This window comes from Calidris pugnax, unplaced genomic scaffold (assembly GCF_001431845.1).
Source record: "Calidris pugnax isolate Ruff unplaced genomic scaffold, ASM143184v1 scaffold42, whole genome shotgun sequence".
In the NCBI taxonomy this organism is placed as follows: Eukaryota; Metazoa; Chordata; class Aves; order Charadriiformes; family Scolopacidae; genus Calidris; species Calidris pugnax.
The window spans coordinates 15,134,864-15,155,106 of record NW_015090920.1 but is presented as its reverse complement, the minus strand read 5'-3'; the positions used below and the strand labels follow the sequence as shown (position 1 = coordinate 15,155,106).

Sequence of the window (20,243 nt, the reverse complement as noted above, 5' to 3'; positions counted from 1 at the left end):
TTTGTTTTTTTTTTTTTTTTTTTCATACAAGTTTGTAGGCTTTTTGACATTGGAACTGGCTTTTTGATCTGTGTTTGTAGTATCATTCTGACCTGGTCAGCAAGTGGGGTCCATTCACCCAGGCACTATAAATGGTAGGAAATAGTAATACAGAAATCATTTCATGCTTCTCACCCCTCCTTCTTGTTATCTCTGAACTCCCCCTCCTTCTCCATATCTCTTTTCTTTTTTTTTTGGATTGTCTGTATGTAAGGCCATAGGAGGATATACTATTGACTTATATTCCTCAATGCTTGGGTATGTCTCCCACTGTTGATAGTGTGAGACAGTTACTTAGATCTTGGAGAGTGCTGGTTGAAATGCAGTATACTGTTTGGAAGTGCTGAATAGGTCTCAAATCTGGTGGAGATTGAGAGAACAGGATCTCTGAAATCTGACTTTTTTGCCTTACAAATTTGTGCTGATCTTTAGTGTCCTGGCTGTGTATGTTCCTATAGTAAAGTTTGATTACTTTCTATGATCTTCAGGAGAAAAGTGAGCTTTTTTCCATTCCTGTTCCTTCTTTGCACAAATCTGCCAAATAATAAGATTTTGAGCACCCTTAAGTATATTCTACTTTGCTTGGATCTACAACAACCTCCAATAGTCATACTGTGACTTTACCAAAGAGATGCCTTACCAAGTGAGAGTTTATGGCTGTCATTATCTGGATGGCAAATGAGTCTGACATCCTCCTGATGGCTGCAGTCGTGCTTTCCCCACTCTCTCCTTGAGCACTGCAGAAGGTTTGTCTCCTTCCCCGAGCAGCTGACATCATCCAACCAGATAGGCCCAGAGCTTCCTTCTGAGTAGCTCTCAGGAGCACTTTTTCCATACCTGGATAACACATATGTATACATAACATTTTGGTCCACAGGCATCAGAGGACATGTGATGCTTAACCACTAGAAGGGAAATAAATTATTTCTGAAGAAATAAAGGTTTTTCAAGTAGTAACAGTAAACAGTGTTAACCATGACAGAGCAGATACAGTTAACATTCAATTCAATGAGAGCATTATATGCCGATTCTTTGGTAATGTTTTTTCAAGGAATTACTGTTACTTTAATGCAAACGTCAGTATGCAATACCTTTGATTAAGGCCTTCCTTCAACCAAGCATATGACTGTGTCACTGAGACTTAAAGCATGTTCTCAGTATTATATATACATTTAAATGTCACAGCCCAGGGAAAAATTAAACAAAAATGTTTTTTGAATGTAAACTGTTATAATCTGAAGGCAAGACAGCAATCACCTAGTGAGAGCATGTCTTTGTAGCCACAATCAGTAGGAAAAGTAGTGAAGAGTGAATGCATGAAACTAATGGGATTTTTTCTAAAATATGCTTTTCAATATCTAATGGTGTTCCAGGGGCAAACTGTGGGTTTTTCTGAGCTAGATCCAGAATGGCTTATACCTTGAAAATGTCTGTGATTCTAAGCAAAGATTTTGAAGAATCAAAGTTTTATAGGCAAAACAGAATACAACAAATCAGTTTTTCTCTCTAGCGTATGCATTGATTGATCTCAGCCAAAAACATGATTGGAAGAAACTCGGTGAATAAAAGCTGCTCAATCACAGCCTCAGTTGAAGCTTTTTCTTCTACCTAAACTGAGGCCATAAATATCTCTTCAAGACTGAGAGGAGCAAGCTTTAATGGATTTTAACTTGGTAGTTTCTATGAAGCACTCGGGTAATATTAAAAAAACAGACTCTTGAATAATGTAGAGTTCATGTAAATGTTTGTTATCATTGTCAAGTCAAAGAGTCAGATATCTAATATCAAGTAATCTTACTTAAATCCCAGCTGCCGGCAAACCACCTGTGTATTCAGCTCTGTCCACCCATCATCGCAGATTGTGCCCCACTGCCCAGTATAATAGACCTCCAGGCGTCCCTCATGACTGCCTTTCCCACTTGTTAGTCTTAATGCACCATCTGTGTCATTAACAAGTAAGGAAAAACAAAAAGAAGAATCAGTTTTTCATAGGTCCAATTATTGTTCTAAAACAAAATTAGTAATATTGCGTCTACTGCATCTGATCAGAATATTATACTACTAAATCTAGTGCTGAGCACTAGATGTCATTTAATAACATGAAAGAAATGCCACAATGCAGCTGGTCAGCTGTGAAGTGTTGCATAATGCACTTGCTTAAATGCAAGAGAAATGGCACAAAATATTGACCCCCCCCAAGCCCTTATTTAGATGCCAAGTCCACATCAGCGGGCTCTGATTATATGATTTCACTGTCTATACACCTTATCTTTTTCTTCATATATTCTGTTATTTCCCATTGCTTTAATGCTGAAGTGCTTACTGCCATTGATAGATGTGATACACAATTCAGGCGTGCCCCACATAATAGGTGGCAGTTAGCAGGTTACTGAAGAACCAAGGATTTTTGTTGTATAATGAGATCTTCTGTATCTCTAAAATTTCCGTAGCCAACAGCTGGTTCATTTTGATACTGCCAGAACACTTTACTACTGTGGGGTTTTGTACGTTTGCAAGCTTTGAAAATTCTCTTTCCAGAGCTGTGAACTCTGCATTTGACGCTGTTTTCCTGTGTGGTTATTGATAACCAAAGTACCTGTGAGAGGCGTGCACGAAACACCAGCATCTTCTTTGTGGCCACAGTTGTGTTCTCTCCAGGAGTTTTTTGGACACTGTTCTATGGATAGTTCATTTCCTGTGCACTGCACTTCATCCAGCAGCACGGGGCCTGAGCCTTCTCCAAAGTAAGCCTGGCTCCATGCCTTGGCAACACCCCTGTGGAGATGTAACCAACACCCAGTCAGGAACAAGCAAGCTGAAGAGTCTGGGACTCACTGGGGAAAGCTAAAATATTGCATATCCAGCTTCTAAAATAGCAGATGGGACTGCCTGAATAGCTGCTGCAGTGATAACTGACAGTGCAGCCCGCTTTAGGTCATGTAATGGGAAGTGGTTTCCCAGTCAGCTTCAGTCTCAGCTGAGACTATGGGGTTACTTAAACCGTTTCCACACTTCCACAGTTTGAACATATTTAGAACATCAGTTTCTATTGTTTGTATCGAAGAGATTTTCCTGTTCCGTCCCTTTTGATTTTTAAGAATAACTTTCCTAGAAAGATTATAGATGTACAGCTGAGGTGTGAAGATTCTAATTTTAATTTTCATTTATTGTTTATATGTAGTAAAAATAATCCGATATATATTTCTACAGTGACTTTCACCTGTTGTCCTCAAAGCATATGAATCAAATCTCAAATACACAGATGAGGCAGATAAAAGCGAGTGTTTCCCCTTTAGTCATGTAACAAACGTGGCAAAGAGTTCTTAAGTGACTTGACAATGTCACATCACCAGTCAGTGGCATAAGTAAGAAAAGAAAACAGACCAATGACTAGCCTTGTGTGTTACACTCTTTATGTCAGCACAGACCATTTTGAGCACCAAAACCTACATAAATTGAAAAGGCTCCATTGTTTCAGCATTACAGAAATCATGCAGTGTTTAACACTTGATGATGTATCAGGATTTTTCTAATTCTATTTAAGATGCCATGTCTTTCATATGTAAATGTTTTTCATGGTTTGGTTTCTTTGTACTCAGTGGTTTCTCTGTTCATATATCCTGTCTAGTTTTTATAGGACTATTCTCAATACCTGTCTTCTTTTTCAAATTGTAAGGCTGCAATATCTTTCTAAATTTTTTACTATAATGAATTACCTATCGAAAAGATTAGTTTAAATTCATTAACATACAATTTGGGTGCAGGGCTCTATACTAATTATTAATTTGCTTTAAAGAGAATTTTCCACTACCAGCCATACATTGTCACATAACACCAAACAGGAATGGCATGTTCAGCTTGTACTGAAAACATGACAGGTCTTGACTCTTTTGTTTTGGGATGTAATCGTTCAAACTCTTACCTGGCTTTTGCCACTGTGTGTCAGAATAGTACATTGCTGTGATTTATTTTTTTTAATGTAATTTGCAGCAGTTCATGTTTTTAAGGCACTGACTTGTTAATCCATGTATGGATTTAGGTAGATGTGTATTTCATTTCTAGTGCTTTGTATGAAAACATAACAATTTATGTTCTCTCTATTTTTAAAGGAAAACAATAATAAATTTACAGTTAGCAATCATACAAATTCTTGATAAGCAGTAAAGAGATATGGGAAAATAACAATATTAAGTGGCTTGTAAAAATTAACGTAGGATCAGGAAAAAGTTCTATAAAAAGGAAGGATATGGAAATTCATGACAGACTGTAGATGGTAGTGTTCGGTAAATAAAAGCACACACAATAAATGTAAATTAAGTAATCTGTTGTTTGCATTTTCATTTTGTTTAAAATAAATTTGTTTTCAATATTTTCAAGGTAATGTGCTTTGTTAGTCTTGAAAATGCACTGCTAATTTTTACTGTTTCTTTGATGACCAGATGCATTCTTCAAGTGGCGAAGAATATGGAAAACACCAAAAAGCAGATCTTATTTACTCAGTAGGGAGAAAAGTTACAATCAGCAATTGCTTCAAAGAACCAGGTAAGCAAACCAAAAACATCCTTAAGCACTCAGCAGGCAACATTTTAGCAAAACACATAGCTTCAATCAGAAGTTACTACCTTTGAGAGAGCTTTTTAATTTGATATTACCTTTTCTTTGGAATGAACTTCCTATTCCAAATAACATATTAACAGATATCTTGCTCTAATTTTTCTCATTTTGCAATGCCAAGAACAATTTTAATAGATTAGAAATTATATTTTTCCCTGAGATGTACAAGAATTTCCTGATTGCCCTAACTCTTCTTTCATGTAGTTTGTTAAGTAACGATGTATTTTTATATATAGCATTAATTTACTGAACACTTGCATTTTGCAATGCTGGTAATGGCAAAAAGAGCCAACTCCTTCATCTCCTGTGTTTCATAAAGAGCTGCTTTCCAAATTGGTTGAAATTGTGAATGACCATGTAGTAAACTAAGAAAATATAATCCATAGGATACACTAAGGGTAATACTTATTTCAACTACAGATATCCCATTTATATTTAAGCATCTAAATAAATGTCTGATGTACCAAGATGGGCTCTGTGAGTTCTCAGCACTTCATGCTAGTTTTGTAGAATTGAATGAATATGGACCAAAGAGCCTGCTTTCAGGATACCTATTTTTATTAATATTACCCTAATATATTACAGGCTTATTACAGAAAGCCTTTTACTGATAGCTTTTAAGATTATTCTACTTGTATATTTATATGTGTCATTTATATGTATAAGAAAAATTATGTTCATTTAAGTTTGTTGAGTAGTATTTCCACATATACAAACTTTACACAAAAAGAAAATTCTCTTACATAGCTTCTGCTTCTTGTATTTTTTTAATTCTGATGCTGGTACGAATGTATAGAAAATGTCAGAAAAAAATCCTTATTCATTGGGAAGCTTGCTGAAATCAAAGAGATAATGCTTGACTACTCTGAATGCTGAAAACAAATTATACCATAATCTAGTAAGATTCTGTGGAGATCCAATAAAGCAGAGACAACAGATCCCATTACTATAACAAGGGCAATTTGTATCAAGCAAAAAGTATTTAGAAAACTAAATAATAAAATAAATTATCATTATTTTTCACCTATTAATGGTAGATTAATACTCTGAAGTTTTATAGGAGTGCCACAGGAAAGCTGAAAAGGTGTGGGAAGCTACTTACTGAGATGCTTTACTGTTACAATTTGTGGCAGGTTTCCAGATGGACTAAGAGTATGCAATTTTAGATTATTGTTATTACTTCATAACTGGTCTAGTGCCACTGTTGGTAAAATTTCGCTTCTCAGTAATGAGCACATTTGTCAAGATATCTTGATTACTTGAGAAATTCTGTAAATCCCTAGACGAACTTCAAAAAGATTTAGCACCACATTAATACAATTTGTTTACTCAGAAAAATGAATCAAATTAGAAGTGTCTCAGAACTGCAGTTTCTGAAATATGATTAAATATAAGTAATCAAATGTTTTAGTGTAATCAGTAAGGAGGCAGTTTAAGAGCATGGCTTTTGTCATTAATATACAGAAATGTAAAGCATAGCTTCATAACTCCCCGAACTTCTTAATAGTGGCCCGATTCAAAAGCAGAAAAAGCTTGTAAGAAGACAGACTTTCTATTAACTATTCCTAGCTAAAAATGTACAGCAATATAAAAATAAAGCATAAAATAAACTGGGGAAAAATTAAAATCTTATATCAGAGGAGCATGTTGATTCCCACATGGCCCACCAGGAGATCTAGAAAGTGCACAGTTCTCATCTTTTTGAGCTAATTTGGGTGGCACCAGCAGTCCAAGGCCTCAGTTTCACATTACAAAACACGAACACTGGGGGCCACCCATTAAACGCCACAAAGCTTGCTACCTTCAATGCCACTTCTTTTAATTCATCATAATCCTAGCAGGGTTGAACAGGCAAGTTCTGTTCCAGTCTCCTCCGCACTGACCTGCTTAGTTCTCATCCAGTCTCAGACATAATCCCCTTCTTCTTGGGTTTACATCTTTGTGTCTTCTCTGTATCTTGCTCCTAGTTCAACCCATCTGGCCTTTCATCCCAATTGTCCCCATCTCCTTCCTCTCTCATCCAGCAGTTCTCGTCTTTGCCTCCCACTTCTGCAGCACCTTTCCTCAAATACTGAATATTTATCTTCTGTGTGATATTAAAATCACCCCCAGCTGTTCAGAAAGGGAGCAAGAAAATCCTGTTCTGCTGCTGTGACTGTATTAATGGACCATGCTTAGTTCAGACAGAATCGCTGACAAGCTTAACTGTCAAAACTTCAAACAGATCTCTACTCAGTATATGCAAACTGACAATCTTCAGAGACTTGTCACTTAAACAAATCTTGAGAAGTTTCACGGCAATGCGAAAAAGCATATCCTTTGTGACGAAGCAGTGCTCTCACTCCAAAGCAAGGAGGCTGTTAGACTCTTCAGTAAAATGTGTCAGGATTTTAACAGTCAAAGCAACTTCCTTTACTTCACCTACAGTTTTCGATTGAAACTTTACTGAAATTGTAGTGAGTTTTCACTAAGTAAAAGCCTTTATTCTGAGACACATCCTTTGTCTGTCCTACAGACAAAATTGCCCCTATCACATGACACTGAAAACTGGATCCTACAAATCAAAATTCCAGGTAATAGAAAGTAATGATGCTATACCTGAACCTTCTGTAAATAAACTTAGTTACTGTTTCAAAGTACTACTGCAATTTTAAAGGAGCATCTTTTGACAACTCCAAGCTATGTGTCTGATTAATTCTGCTTTGCAGTTGGAGTAGAAAATATGTAGAAAAACAAACCCAAGGCCAAGCTGCCGACAGACAACTTCAGCATCTGCATCATCCCACTGATCATCACAGACAGTTCCCCACTGGCCAGCGTGGTAGACTTCTACTCTTCCTTCATGAGCATTGTTCCCACCAGCCAGCCGGATCGGAGTAAAGACAGGGGCTGCAATCAAACATAAAGTATAGGAAAAGATAATTTCTTTCCCAAAATGTTGTCCTGATAGTAAAGAAAAAAGAAGATAGCTTAATGGTTTCTCTGACATCACTCAAGATCCAGACTTTATTTTTTCTAGTTAGATGGAAAACCTGAAATTAATCGTATTAGAAATGAGTTCCCCGAAGCTCTCAGTAGCTGAAGAATATTATGCAGACACATAATCATACTGATCTTGAGTTACTTAAGTGTTCAAAGATACTTAGGGCTGTAAGGCAAATACTACAATCAGTCTGTAGAGCTGCATTTCTAACAGTAAGAGCAAAATTGGCTCTGTATAGTCTTGGTCCTATACAGGAGAGGAGGGTAAAATTTGAAGTAAGAGTCTATAAACTGAAGGAAAACTTTATGGTCTAAAAGTACAATTTGCAAATTTATAGTTTGCAGTTTCTTTAGGCAAAACTATTTCTCTTGCTTTGGTGCTTCAACTTGTCTCCTAGCTTAAAAAGATTCTTCCTTCCCTGTTTTCTAAATGACCAAAATGATTTTTTAGAAGCCATTTATCAAAATATTCCTCATGAATAGCAGAGCTTTAGGACAAAAATATATCTGTCTTTTGATACGAATGCAATAGGAGAGGAAAGGCAGCACAGACCTGGCTTGTAGCCACACATGTTCTGGTTACAATTGAAGAGATTGTCATTGTCAGCTCCTCAGCACTGATAGCCTAGCCTTCCTCGAGGTCAGCAATATCTTATATCTGATGGCATAATTGCCCTTATAGTTGCCATATATCATGTTCATTAAAATAATCTGAAATTTCTTTAAAGCGTTAATAATATCATTTTGACTTGTGTGAGTGATGTGTTAAGTAGCAATCTTCAGCTAGGAGGACTTGGACCTGTTTTAAATGTATGCAGAATAGGGCAAAAACTTGGCAGTTCCTTGTGTGATATCATCCATGTTCACATTATGGAATGTCATCCCAACACTTCTGTAGCAAAGGTGGCGGTGTAGCCTGTTTGTGAAATTGCTGCTGCTCCCTACTGTTCAAGAAAAGCTAACAAATTGACATGCAGCATATGTAGCTACCAAAGACAACCTTTGAGTAGACAAATAAATTAATAAATAAATAAATGTTTTTTTTTAAAAATGGGGAGGGGGAACAATTCTACTTCTACAGCCAGAGATTTTTGCTGCTTCAAACTTTCTCACAACCTACATCTCAAAGCAATAATTTGCTTGTTGATTATAGAAAGGTTAAAAGCAGTTCAGCTAGTTGCTGCTTGCACAGAGTCGGGGGACTTGAAACAGTTAATGATGCAATGATTAAATCTATTTAATTTCCTGTTCCAAGAAGTTGTAGTATTTTTTTCTAATTTAAACATGAGTAATTACTACTAAGGTAAGGAGTTAACCAAACCATAAGTATTTTTTTTACCCAGGGAAGAGCTACATGTGACAGCAGCTGCCATTTTTTGAGGACATGTTCCATCTTGCCAGATGACTTTTTCACATAACAGTATATTTTCTTCATCACCACGACAACGCACTTCACTCCAGTAAACAGGAACAAGACCCAGTCCGGAAAATGGTATGTGTTTTGCTGTACCTTTTCCACTGTAAGAATAATAATCAGCATAGCACGTTAGAGTGGGAGGAGGGGAAGTGGAACATTTTCTCATAATCAAATCTTGGAGTAGGAAAGAAAGGGCTTTCTTCAGCAGTGTAAATTCATCACATTCTCATACAGTTCAGCATTGTCTTCTGCACAAAGAAAAGTAACAGATGTGACCCAGTTCTCACCATTTTGTTGTGTGATATTTTAGTACAATGGCCTGTGTTGCTGCAGGCCAGCTACATTCCTGTTCTCGCTCAACACAGAGTGCACAGTCCATAGGTGAAACTACACTACCATCCTACTGCTATTATACTTCCATGAGAGGTAATGCTAACCAGCCTTTCACCCTTACCCTCTCCTTTACCCCATTAAAACATATCAATGCTCTGCCCATACACGTCATATAATACGGTTGTGACCATGGGGCAGTGAAACCACCTCGTATTCCATTGGATCAGACCCATGTCCGTTATGCTCTATTCAGCCATTCCTATCCATCCAGAACATTTTAAAACAGCTTCCTTTCCTTCCTGTACTGAATTTAAAGCTGCAATTATTGACCCATCTTTTGTTGCAGCAAAATTAAATTAAAAACAAAGCCCAGATACCGCAAAATCAAATTAACAGATAGATGGAAGCACCTGAAAAACACCAATAATACCTAGTGAGTTCACCTTGTGGTATATAGATCCAAATTTATGCCAGTCATGATAATAGAAACTTCCAACTGCTGTTTGCTTGGGGCTTTTTGGCCTGGATTCAGATTTAAGCCATTTCTGTTGAAAAGACCAAACCACTCACCCATGTCACTGAACTACTTTTGCTAATAGCAGTCTTGTTCAACTGAAATGTTTAGGGTATGAAAGGGAAAAAGAACTTACACGAAAATGAGGAAAGGGGACATTGCACGTAGACAGCTGAAGTCATAAGCAAAATCACAGCCTCCAGATGGCTGAACTTTTATCTCTTCTAATCCTCATATTTTTATAAGTTGGCATGTTGTGTGCAGATTAGTATTGAACATTATAAAACAGCTTAGATTTAGTTCTGGCTAGCAGTCTTAAAAAGTGGAATGATTATTAGGAATGTCACAGTGCAAGTATGCTATAAAAGCCCCTTACTGCTTGTAGCAAAAAAAAAATCAGTACTTTGGTATGTGACTGAAAGAACTGTTAGAAAGGCAATAAAGCCAGCTATACTTTGTGGCTTATTGAGAAAGTGCAAACTGAATGGGATGGTAAGGGGGCATATTCAAGTAATGTGGTTGCTAACTTGAACAGCATTGATTTTTTAGAAGCTGAAATTTCGTTTCATTTTTAAAACTCCTTTTTGGTATAGGCATTTTCTTCCTTACCTCAGTTTTTCTTACTGCGCATTTGCAGTATCACTGTAGGCATTATCTAGAGTTTAATGACCAAATTATGCTAAAGGGTCCTGTTGATTAGCTCCACACTGACAGCAGTGGGAAGTAGTGGTCAATGAGGACAACGAAGGGACTTTCAACCTGTCCAATATTGCTGTAACTCTGTGAAATGTTTCCATGAAAATGTAAAGCTGCAAAAACTTCCCTGGTTTTGGTTTCAGATATCAATTTGCAACTCTGAAAGTAAACTATATGAATTATCTATCTAGATGAAGATATGCACAACAAAAATACTAGGATGAGTCCCAGATGTTTTTTGACAGGATGGAATGGATGATTATGAGGGTAAGCCCATGTTCCTGAGAAACAGAAATTTTCCTATGGTTAGGAGCCCATACAGAGTCTAATTCTGGCCATATTTATGTTTGTATAGATTCAATAACCTTACTGGAGCTGTTCTTAGTTGACACTTACGTAAGTGAGATCAGGATTAGACCTCATATTTCTGCCAAGAGCATCTACCCTGCTCTGCTCCTCTCCAGATCCCATATGGAGCTTTCAAATGAAATACTGATTCTCACATCAACCTTTTTGAAGTACAACACAATTGTAGGAAGCGAAGGATTCTGGGAAGAACAACTTCAGCATTCAACAACTTTCAAACAGAAAAAATAGTCATCAAACACAAAAAGCCCTCAGGATTTGCAAAGTAGATTGTCCATTATACTGAAGCATCATTAAAATAAGTTGACTGATTTTTACTAGGACTGAAACTTACCCAAGTGCAAGCTGTCGACATATGACTGTTGCATCATTGTTGTCCCAATGGCTCCCACAGATTGTTCCCCAGATTCCATTCAAATAAACTTCCACTGTACCTTCAAACTCATTCTTGCCACCCTGGAGTCTCACTGACCCTGGTTAAAAAAAAAAAAAAAAGCCTCCAAGATATTCCATTGCTCAATTAACGTATCCCACACAAAAGACTCCAAACCTGATTTTCCTACTGCAGAGAGAGTTTCTGTTTCATGTATTACCATCTCTGTTCATTTTGAGTGAGCTGCTTCTAAGAAGGACTGTGGCACATCTAAGTTTCTTATACAGCAATATGCAAAAGGAGATAACCTTATTTTTCACATGAGGAAAAATTTTGCTTCTTATACTGAAATTACATCACATTTCTGATCCTTCTGATGCTACAACTTAGTTAAAGATCTAACACGAAAAATAAGTATATATAGACTACACCTTAATATTTAAATGTGGTTACCTCTACGCAAATGAGCAAAACATCTATCTATAGAGTGCTGTACTTTTATCTTCCACATAATTCTATCCAACAAAAGGGAATCAGAAAACAACCACATGGACTGCATAGCTCTTGCTCTGACCCATGTAACTGTGCATGTCATGGATGTCAGCAGTTTATTTTAGCCAAATAATTCATTTGTTCGTACTTGTTCTCAGACAGAAAAACACTGGATGTAGTTCTATTAATTCATGAGGGATCTTTACCATATTTGCAGACAAAATAAGCTAAAACCATGAGGAATTGTCTAAAAGAAGTGGCAAAAAAATCTGCTTCTTGAGAGCTACAGAATACAGAAATCCAAGCAAATAAACAGATTTTGTATTTTTTTATTACAGGAGTTTTACTTGAGATGCCAGATGCATCTGCTGTTAAAGGTAGCCAAGTGCCTTGGGAACTAAAGGTGGGGAAAAGCTGGTCATAGGTGTAATTCTACAGAACTCTACACAAGCAGAACAAAGAGTCGAAACAGAGCAGTAATTCAACAAGAATACATTTCTGGTAAATTATCAAATGTAACCTAATTGTATGCATTAGTGTTGCCTGAAATCTCACTCAATCCATCTGTCTCTTTCCTGTGATCTACTTAAAATTGAAAGCCACACCATCATCCAGTTTGCAGGATTTTTACCAGTGGGAGAAAAGTCAATGTTTGTGCCTGCATTTCATTGTATGTGTGTTATCCATCTGTCTCTTTCCTGTGATCTACTTAAAATTGAAAGCCACACCATCATCCAGTTTGCAGGATTTTTACCAGTGGGAGAAAAGTCAATGTTTGTGCCTGCATTTCATTGTATGTGTGTTCAGATATGTGTAAAAAAAAAAAAAAAAAACAACCAAAAAATGTAGTAGGTAGATCCAGTTTTTCTTGCAGCTTTCACTCAGATTGCATCCTGGTTTTAATTTAGTTCACTGTATTTTGTAAAACCACAAAGCCAAACAACTGCCAAATAACTCAAGGAATTAATTAACCTCAAATTTGGTTTTGTGTGTTCCTATTTGCCTCCTATTTACTTTCTCAGCAGTAACTTACTGTGCAGTAAATTGCAAACAAAACCTATTCAACTCATGTTACAGAGTGTGTTATCCTTCCAAATAGAGGATTAGTAATTAGTTATTATAACAATACTGTATACAAGTTGCACATTATTTATCTGTCTTTATAATTTTTCTCTTTGTATTTTTCTGTCACATACAGACAGTCTGGAATTTTGTTTACTTCTGCTTTTCACCAGACTTCTGTATAGACTATTATTTTCATTTGAAACATCAACTGCAGTCATAGCAAAGTGATTCCTGACATACCAGAAAGCAATTTTGAGGATGTCATCTCCAAAAATAAGTTTATTTTCTTACATGATTGCTTATAGTCCTGCATGACACCTACTGAAAACAATGTAGTGTTTCCTGAGTACACATTACACAATATTTCTATTTAAGTATTTGAGTAAGGGAGTACTCAAAGAATAAAATTATTTTCTAAGATCTCCATGGCAGAATTTGGCTCACTCCTTTTTCTGTTTATAGAATTTCCAATGACAACAGTGGAAGAATATTCATGTACACAGAGCAAAAGATAGTACAAGAGATAACTTTTGCACAACAGTTAAAAATGAAAGAAATCTGAAATCTCTGGTAGAAGCCTCAGGAAAGAAGTTTGAAAAGCACAGAGTTCTCGCTGCGGATGCATGCCATTAAACAAAGAAAACAGCCATCCCCTCGCCACCCACTTTCCTAAAGAACCCTGGGTGATTTCTGGTCCCTGTTGAAGTGGGAAAACACACTACTGATATCAGTTGGTAAGGAAGGGAAAATTACTGGAAGGGACAGTGCCTTATTTCCATGTGCCTGTGGGAAATGACATAGATGAAAACAGTATGTGAGGGATTTTTGAAAAATTAATCTAATATCTCAACAAAATATTTTGGTTTGCTTTTTTCCTTTAGATTTACAACCGTGTATGGGAACACCAATGTTTTATGAAGGGTAGTAGCATTCATGACAGACCTTTGTTCATCTCACAAGAAAATATGATAGAGAACCAGCTTCTGTCATACAGAAGAGAAAGCACACAGGATGACTGTTAAAGGTAATTTTGTAAGAAATTTTAAATAGCCTCAATTTTCACCTGAGAAGTTACTCTAGAAAGAAGTAAAAATAAAGCCTATTTTTCCATGCAACTAATATTAAATCTTTTATTATGCCTACTGTTTAATAGCGTTAAACGCATATAAGGTATAATAATTCTAACGTGCTGGGTGCTCTAACTCACTACTTTTCTCATAGGACAGTATTGATATCTGCAGCTCTGATTAATGTAAACCATCCAGGGCAAAATCCAGCATTCTCTCCTCAAGCAAAACAATAAGTAAAACCATTTTTTTAAAAGAAAAGTCAGAATTGCAAACCATCTGAAAGGTTAATATCTCTTAACATTTTTTTCTAACTCCAGTCTAAGTGTTTCTAACTCAGTTTTCCAGCACTGAATTCATAAAGAGTAAAATGATACAGTATTTTTTGTCTCATATGCAGTTTGAAGTATGTATCAACCAATATCATATGACAAGTCATAATTATGTAGCAAACAAATCAAAGGACACACTAATGAGAAAATTATTAATTACATACCTTGAGGTATTCAGACCCCTACTAGTTATTTTACTGGATCAAGAGATACATTAGTTACAGTAACATGGGTACCTCATAAAACAAAACTCTAGAACACAGATTTATTTTCAGTAGCTTATTTTTTCTTTCCAATAGATAAGACTCTTATTTCATAAAGAAACACATTTTTGTGCTTCATGTCTAAATTGATCGTAGGGAATTGCAAGATGACCAACATAATCTGCCATCATATATGCTTATCCGATTATCAAGTATCTATTACTCATTATTCAGTCTTTAAGATTCAGTTATTAAGAATGTGTTAAGGTCTTATTTGCAAGATAATCAATGTTTGCATTGTTAAAATGATCAGGAAACACTCTTTCACTTCACAGGCAGCAAGAAATTTAATATAGCGTGATTAAAAGGGTACTGACTAATTCTTAATTTCACTGGTTAAGTCTTCTACTGTTAGATTTTAACACCTCAAGCCCACCCCAACACATCTGCCCACGGGGCTTCTTGCTGTGTTCCCCTAGGGCACAAGAAGCTCTGCAGAAGAGCATCTGAATTACTTCTCAGCAAACAGGTCTGGCTTAAGCGTATGCATTGGAGGCTCTAGGTTTCTGGAGTCGTAGACACGATAGCATCTCAGTTTTTTAAGCTATAAGTTTTCAGCTCTTTTAGTTGCTGAAGAAAACTAAACACATTGGGAGTAGAGCTAATGCAGTAGTATCTACTGTGGTTTTTATGCAATGCTCTGAGAAACTCACACTCTCTTCCCTCTCCACCAAGCCTCTCCTTATAGGGCTTATCAAACCTTCACTCCTCAACACCAAGCTCAACAGCAGGGAACATGAGTACAAGGATCCTGCCCATGGCTCTCAGTGCCCTCCTTAGCACTGGTCAGGACGAGGAAGAATGAGGAGAGGTGAAATGACCCCATGAGAGTTAGAAATAAGGGCATAGGACCACAAAGCAGGCTAACTAAGCAGCTCTAGGACACATACTGCAGTCTTACGACAGACTTAATTCAGCCCTGTATTGAAGAATACAAATCTACTGTCTTGACAGGAACTCCTTCATTTATATACACTCAAAAAATATTTAAGCTTTTCTTCTAATTATGTTCTAGCCGAGGTTACTGACGGTCAATTCATGTTGTTTACATACGGTCTGGTAATTTTAGTTGCCCTGGTACCTGCCCAAGTCAGTCTTTCCTAACTGCTATCACTGTTCAAAAGAGATTAAGTTATACTTGCAAATGCAAGGAAGTAAGGGTATCCAGTGGGTGCTGCTGAGACTTGCTCTGCAACACCTGCCATATAGACTCAAGATGAGACACACAGGAAAAAAGGGAGAGGAAAACCTCAGCCAACTTTTAATTAACTCCAAAAAACAGAAGAACTTCAAAGGAATTGTGCTGTTGTGCTTGGCCTCAAAAGAGGCCAAGCCTCTTTTGGAAAAATTTTCTTATAGGAAAACCTATACCATTTGCATGTCCAGAGATGCTGGGTAACTTCAAACCTTATTTTATTTTCTAGATCTCACTGAGAACAAGCATTGTTACTTTGTGTGGCTGAATTGCAAATAGAACGCGAATCACTTCCACTTCTGCTCTACATGTAAGTGCTACAGCAGTGGGGTTTATGGTGTTGGCTGAAGGTGTGCCAGCGGTTTCTTCATGTCTTCATTACAAAACCTTCAAAGGTTTGTAATTTGGCTGTAAGTGTAGATTTGGAAAAGAGGGATCGGAAGTAGAAGTTGCCTATGCCTTTCACCATGGTGCTGGGTGCTCTGAAATTGCAGATTTAAAACAAAGTTAAATAAGTATTTTGAATTTTGGAAATACGTAAAAACAATATTTATTTTTTTCTGTTTTGATTTCCAAGGTGTTCCAACATGGGATAGTGCCACAGAAAGGCCCTGCACTGATAATTCATCTCTGTTGCCTTGGAGTCAGTTGGGTAAGTCCAAGTTGCCATAAAGTGTGAGGATCTCACATTGTTACATGCTGTATATTTCATGTAACCACATTATAACTCATAGTATTTCAGAACACTAGTGGATGATTCATAGTACATACAAAAGAGTCTATCCCAGTTTCAGAATGAAATTAATTCATCAGTTTGCCTGAGGTACTTGTAAGAAGCTACCTGTAGTATAGGTCAAATCTAACACCAGTTCAAATCAATGGAAAATTTTCTTCCCTGCCAGGATCAATCCTGGCTACAATAAAAAAAAAATTAGTCCTGTTGTGTTCAGCAGAATTATGGTTGATGCTCACTGCGATCAATGAATGCTATTGTCCATCACCTTCCTGAGCACTACTCTTAGTCTAAAATTATAACTATTTACTCCTGGTATTTTAACCTTGAAAAAGGGTTGCATCCATCAAAAGTATTTTTTGGGTGCATTCATCAGAATTATGTTTTCTGAACTATCTTGAGAACTTTAGCAGTTAGCAATATTGCATACTAAGGATCCTCATATAAATATTGTATATATTGAGTTTTTAATGTGCTGAATTGGTTCCTCTACAGCACTGAAATTCATCATGTCAACGATCAATAGTTTAAGGCTCTGAAAACATAAACTGAAGTGTTAGGAATGTAATGGGCTTTAAAGGACTGCAGTTGTCTTCTGTGGTACAGAACTGCAGAAATGAGGCTTCTCATGCTGTGCACCTGTAATAAGAATGATTCCAGAAAAGCTGCTTCTTAGAAGGAAAATACAGGCATTCATGTTTAATTTTTCGTCATACTTTTTTTTCTTTAACCCTATGCTATTAAGAATGCCAAAACCCCCAAAAGACCTTCCATCAACTCTCTGGACTGTACTATAACAGGTAGGGAGTATAATCCAGTGTTTAGACTACGAGCCTGAGGCTTGATTCTTCTCTCACAAAAGTGTAGGGAAGCATGATTTGGTTGGCATTAATGGAATTACTATGTGATAAAAGCAATTTAGACTGAAAGACTCTAAATCTGGCCATTCTGGAAATGTGTATTTTATTTCCAGTTCTGCCACTGATTGGTAGCGTGACCTCTGGCAAAGAGACTTACCCTCTCTTGTAGGGTTTCCCCTTTGTAAACTAAAGAAATACAGTTAACCCACTTTACTCACAGAGCTTTATAAAAGTAAAAACATAGCATGAACAACATATCATGCAAAATACTGTATTAGCAGTTGCTAATTAGTCATAGAAGCAGTTGCTTCTAATGACTGAGGTAGGCCTCTTTTTTGAAGCATGAGTACATCACAGGTAAGTTGTTATTAGCAGTAACTAAAATAGTAAATTCTGCTTGACTTCGGCTGGCTCCGTGTACAGAGTACTTTTGTACTGATTTATTTTCCTCTACGATTTCCTTGGTTAATCATGATAATTCATATATATTTGTATTTGGTTTACTTGCTTTCAAGGCATGAATAAATCATATTACCCAGATGCCTCTCATTTAGAAGGAAGGAAGTGAAACACCAAAATCTGTTATTTTAAACTATAAACCTAATTTTAGGCTGGTACACATGGTATAATTGCAAAGATGCTTTTTTTTTAATTTTTCATCATTAATGTTTAAATATAAAGCCGTTTAATATATACACATGCACAAAGTTTCACCAATTAACTTTGCAGATAAGTGTTAATACTAAGCTGGAAAAATCAGGATATTGAAAGCTTTGAACATGGTATTGTATTTAGTTATTGCAGGTGCCTAATAACTGAGTATGGGCTTCTGTGGCACATGTACTAAAGCAACACGTGCAGTGAGTTTATCTCTGAGTAGTCTGTCCTTCTCCAGCTATAAACTGCATCATAACATTGCATTACTTGAACTTCCTTGCTTCTTGTAAGAAAGGAACATACTTCAGGACAAATGTTGTAATAATGTTTATTTCTGGGCAAATGGCTTGATATATTTCCACATTCCACCTTAAGCCATCTCACACGCTAGTTCTTTCATATCACCTCTGCAAGGGCTTTTGGACAGACATTTGCCCTGTTGATGTCACTGAGAGTTTACCACTGAGTCCAAGAGAAGTAGATGATTAGAAATTCAATTAGAAAGTATTGGCTATTGTTAGTAGCTATGTCCTTCCTCTTTAAGAAGGGCTAACCTGGATTTCCTTTTTCTGGGAAAAAAAACCCAGCATTCTGAAAAGACTGAAGAAACACAGCTAAACCCAAACCATGTAGTAGTTTTAGTGTTTTTTTACTTACATCACATTTGTGCTGAACTTAGAGGGGATTCTGGAATTTACTTTAGTCAGTGCAAGATTGGGTTCTTAGCAATAAAATGCTGTGTTCGTCTTCACTGTAACATATTAGACCAAGTGCTCACAAAGTATTTTGGGAACCAGACTGAAGAATTCTGAAAAAAAAGCTATAAATACAGTGGGCTAAATCAAAGCAGCAACTGTGGGACCCTTTCCCAAACTGAGACCAGTTAAAGCACGTGAAGTCTTCTGCATTCATTTTTTTTCATCTGCGTCTAGTTGTTTTCTCCTCTGTGGCATCAGCTGCCTGGTATTCTTTCCAGGGAAACATCTGTCGTGCATAACACCATTCTATTTTCTTGAAGGAATATAACATTTGACTTCTAACACAGCTTTGGAAGCTGCATTTTTTTAAATGCTTAAATGATCAATGTGGACTTCGGTGCCTCCATATGCTCTTCGTGTGATATTTTATACCAATATGTAGAATTATCACATTGTTCAAATTATTATCTTTTTTTCCACACACCTTCTAAGGTGTTGGAAGAGAAAGATAATCTTCTTCAGAGATCTGAAAGTAGATTAATAAAAAATAAAATCCCAAAGCCAATTTCCTCAAGAACAAAATTATTCATAATATTAATCATCAACTTCATTGTTGACCTTGTGATATTACAAAATATGTAAAAGGAAAGGCAACAAAGAGGGATTTTTTATTTTTATTGCAACAATTATGCTTGATCATTTTTAGTATAGGTATAGATAGGACGTAATTCTTGTTTAGGTAGGAGATAATACCAGAGTAATGGAGGAGGAAATGTGAAGTCATTCAAAACCAGACTGTACATAAATATATTTAACCCTGTGGAGGGGTGCCAGCACTGATGAAATGTAAAGCTGATCAACTCTCCAGGGCTGAATGCTGAAATTGTGGTTCAGTGCTTAAGCACTGAAAACTTCTAGTGAAGCCACTGAGGATTTTGCTAGGAGTGTTTGGGGGAGAGCACAGGTCTCTGGCTGGGTTCACAGATTACTCAAGCACCAGTATTAACTTGCAGACCCCGCTATCCCAAGAGGTGGGGAAAAAAAATCAGAAAGCAAGTGATACTACGTGAACAGTTCGCGTTTAGAGCAAGGCATCCTTTTGCTTTTCCATCTGCCACTTCTGTGGACCAAGTGCTTCCCAGAGCATTGTGTCCGATTGCAAAAAAAGGGAATGCCAAGTCCTGGCTAACTGAGCCTACTCGATGCTTATGGCACGGCTTCTTAACGAGATTTACTTACTATTAGAATAGCTTCGAACAAAACTAGGTAGGACCTTCGTCTTTCCGATGTATCTGCTGATGTAGGAATTTAAACTCCCCTGTCAGAAAAGCCTTTACTGTCACTTCGGCAGGTCTCCGTTTCCCCTCCCGCGACGGGGACTCGGCTCCGGGATAGGGAGGGCTCCTGCCCGGCAAAGGGACCCAGGTCCCGCGGAGCCACCGCGCTCCCCCCCACCCCGCAGCGCCCGGCGCCCCCAGCCCCGCTCACCTCGCTCGCAGTCAGCGCGGCCCCGCTCCGCCCGGCCCCGGCCGCCCGCGGGAGCGCAC

General features: G+C 37.2%; 1 protein-coding gene across 1 annotated transcript in view; it reads right to left on the bottom strand.

Moving 5' to 3' along the window:
* Positions 1–20,243, bottom strand: part of PRSS12 (protease, serine 12) — a 44,115-nt gene that overhangs the window by 23,400 nt on the left and 472 nt on the right. Inside the window, exons 2-8 of the mRNA XM_014949823.1 lie at positions 20,185–20,238; positions 11,296–11,434; positions 8,975–9,153; positions 7,392–7,542; positions 2,636–2,814; positions 1,838–1,979; positions 680–876 (exon numbers count right to left, since the gene is read on the bottom strand). Of these exons, the coding sequence (XP_014805309.1) occupies positions 680–876; positions 1,838–1,979; positions 2,636–2,814; positions 7,392–7,542; positions 8,975–9,153; positions 11,296–11,434; positions 20,185–20,238 (1,041 nt within the window). The remainder of the gene's footprint in view (positions 1–679; positions 877–1,837; positions 1,980–2,635; positions 2,815–7,391; positions 7,543–8,974; positions 9,154–11,295; positions 11,435–20,184; positions 20,239–20,243) is intronic.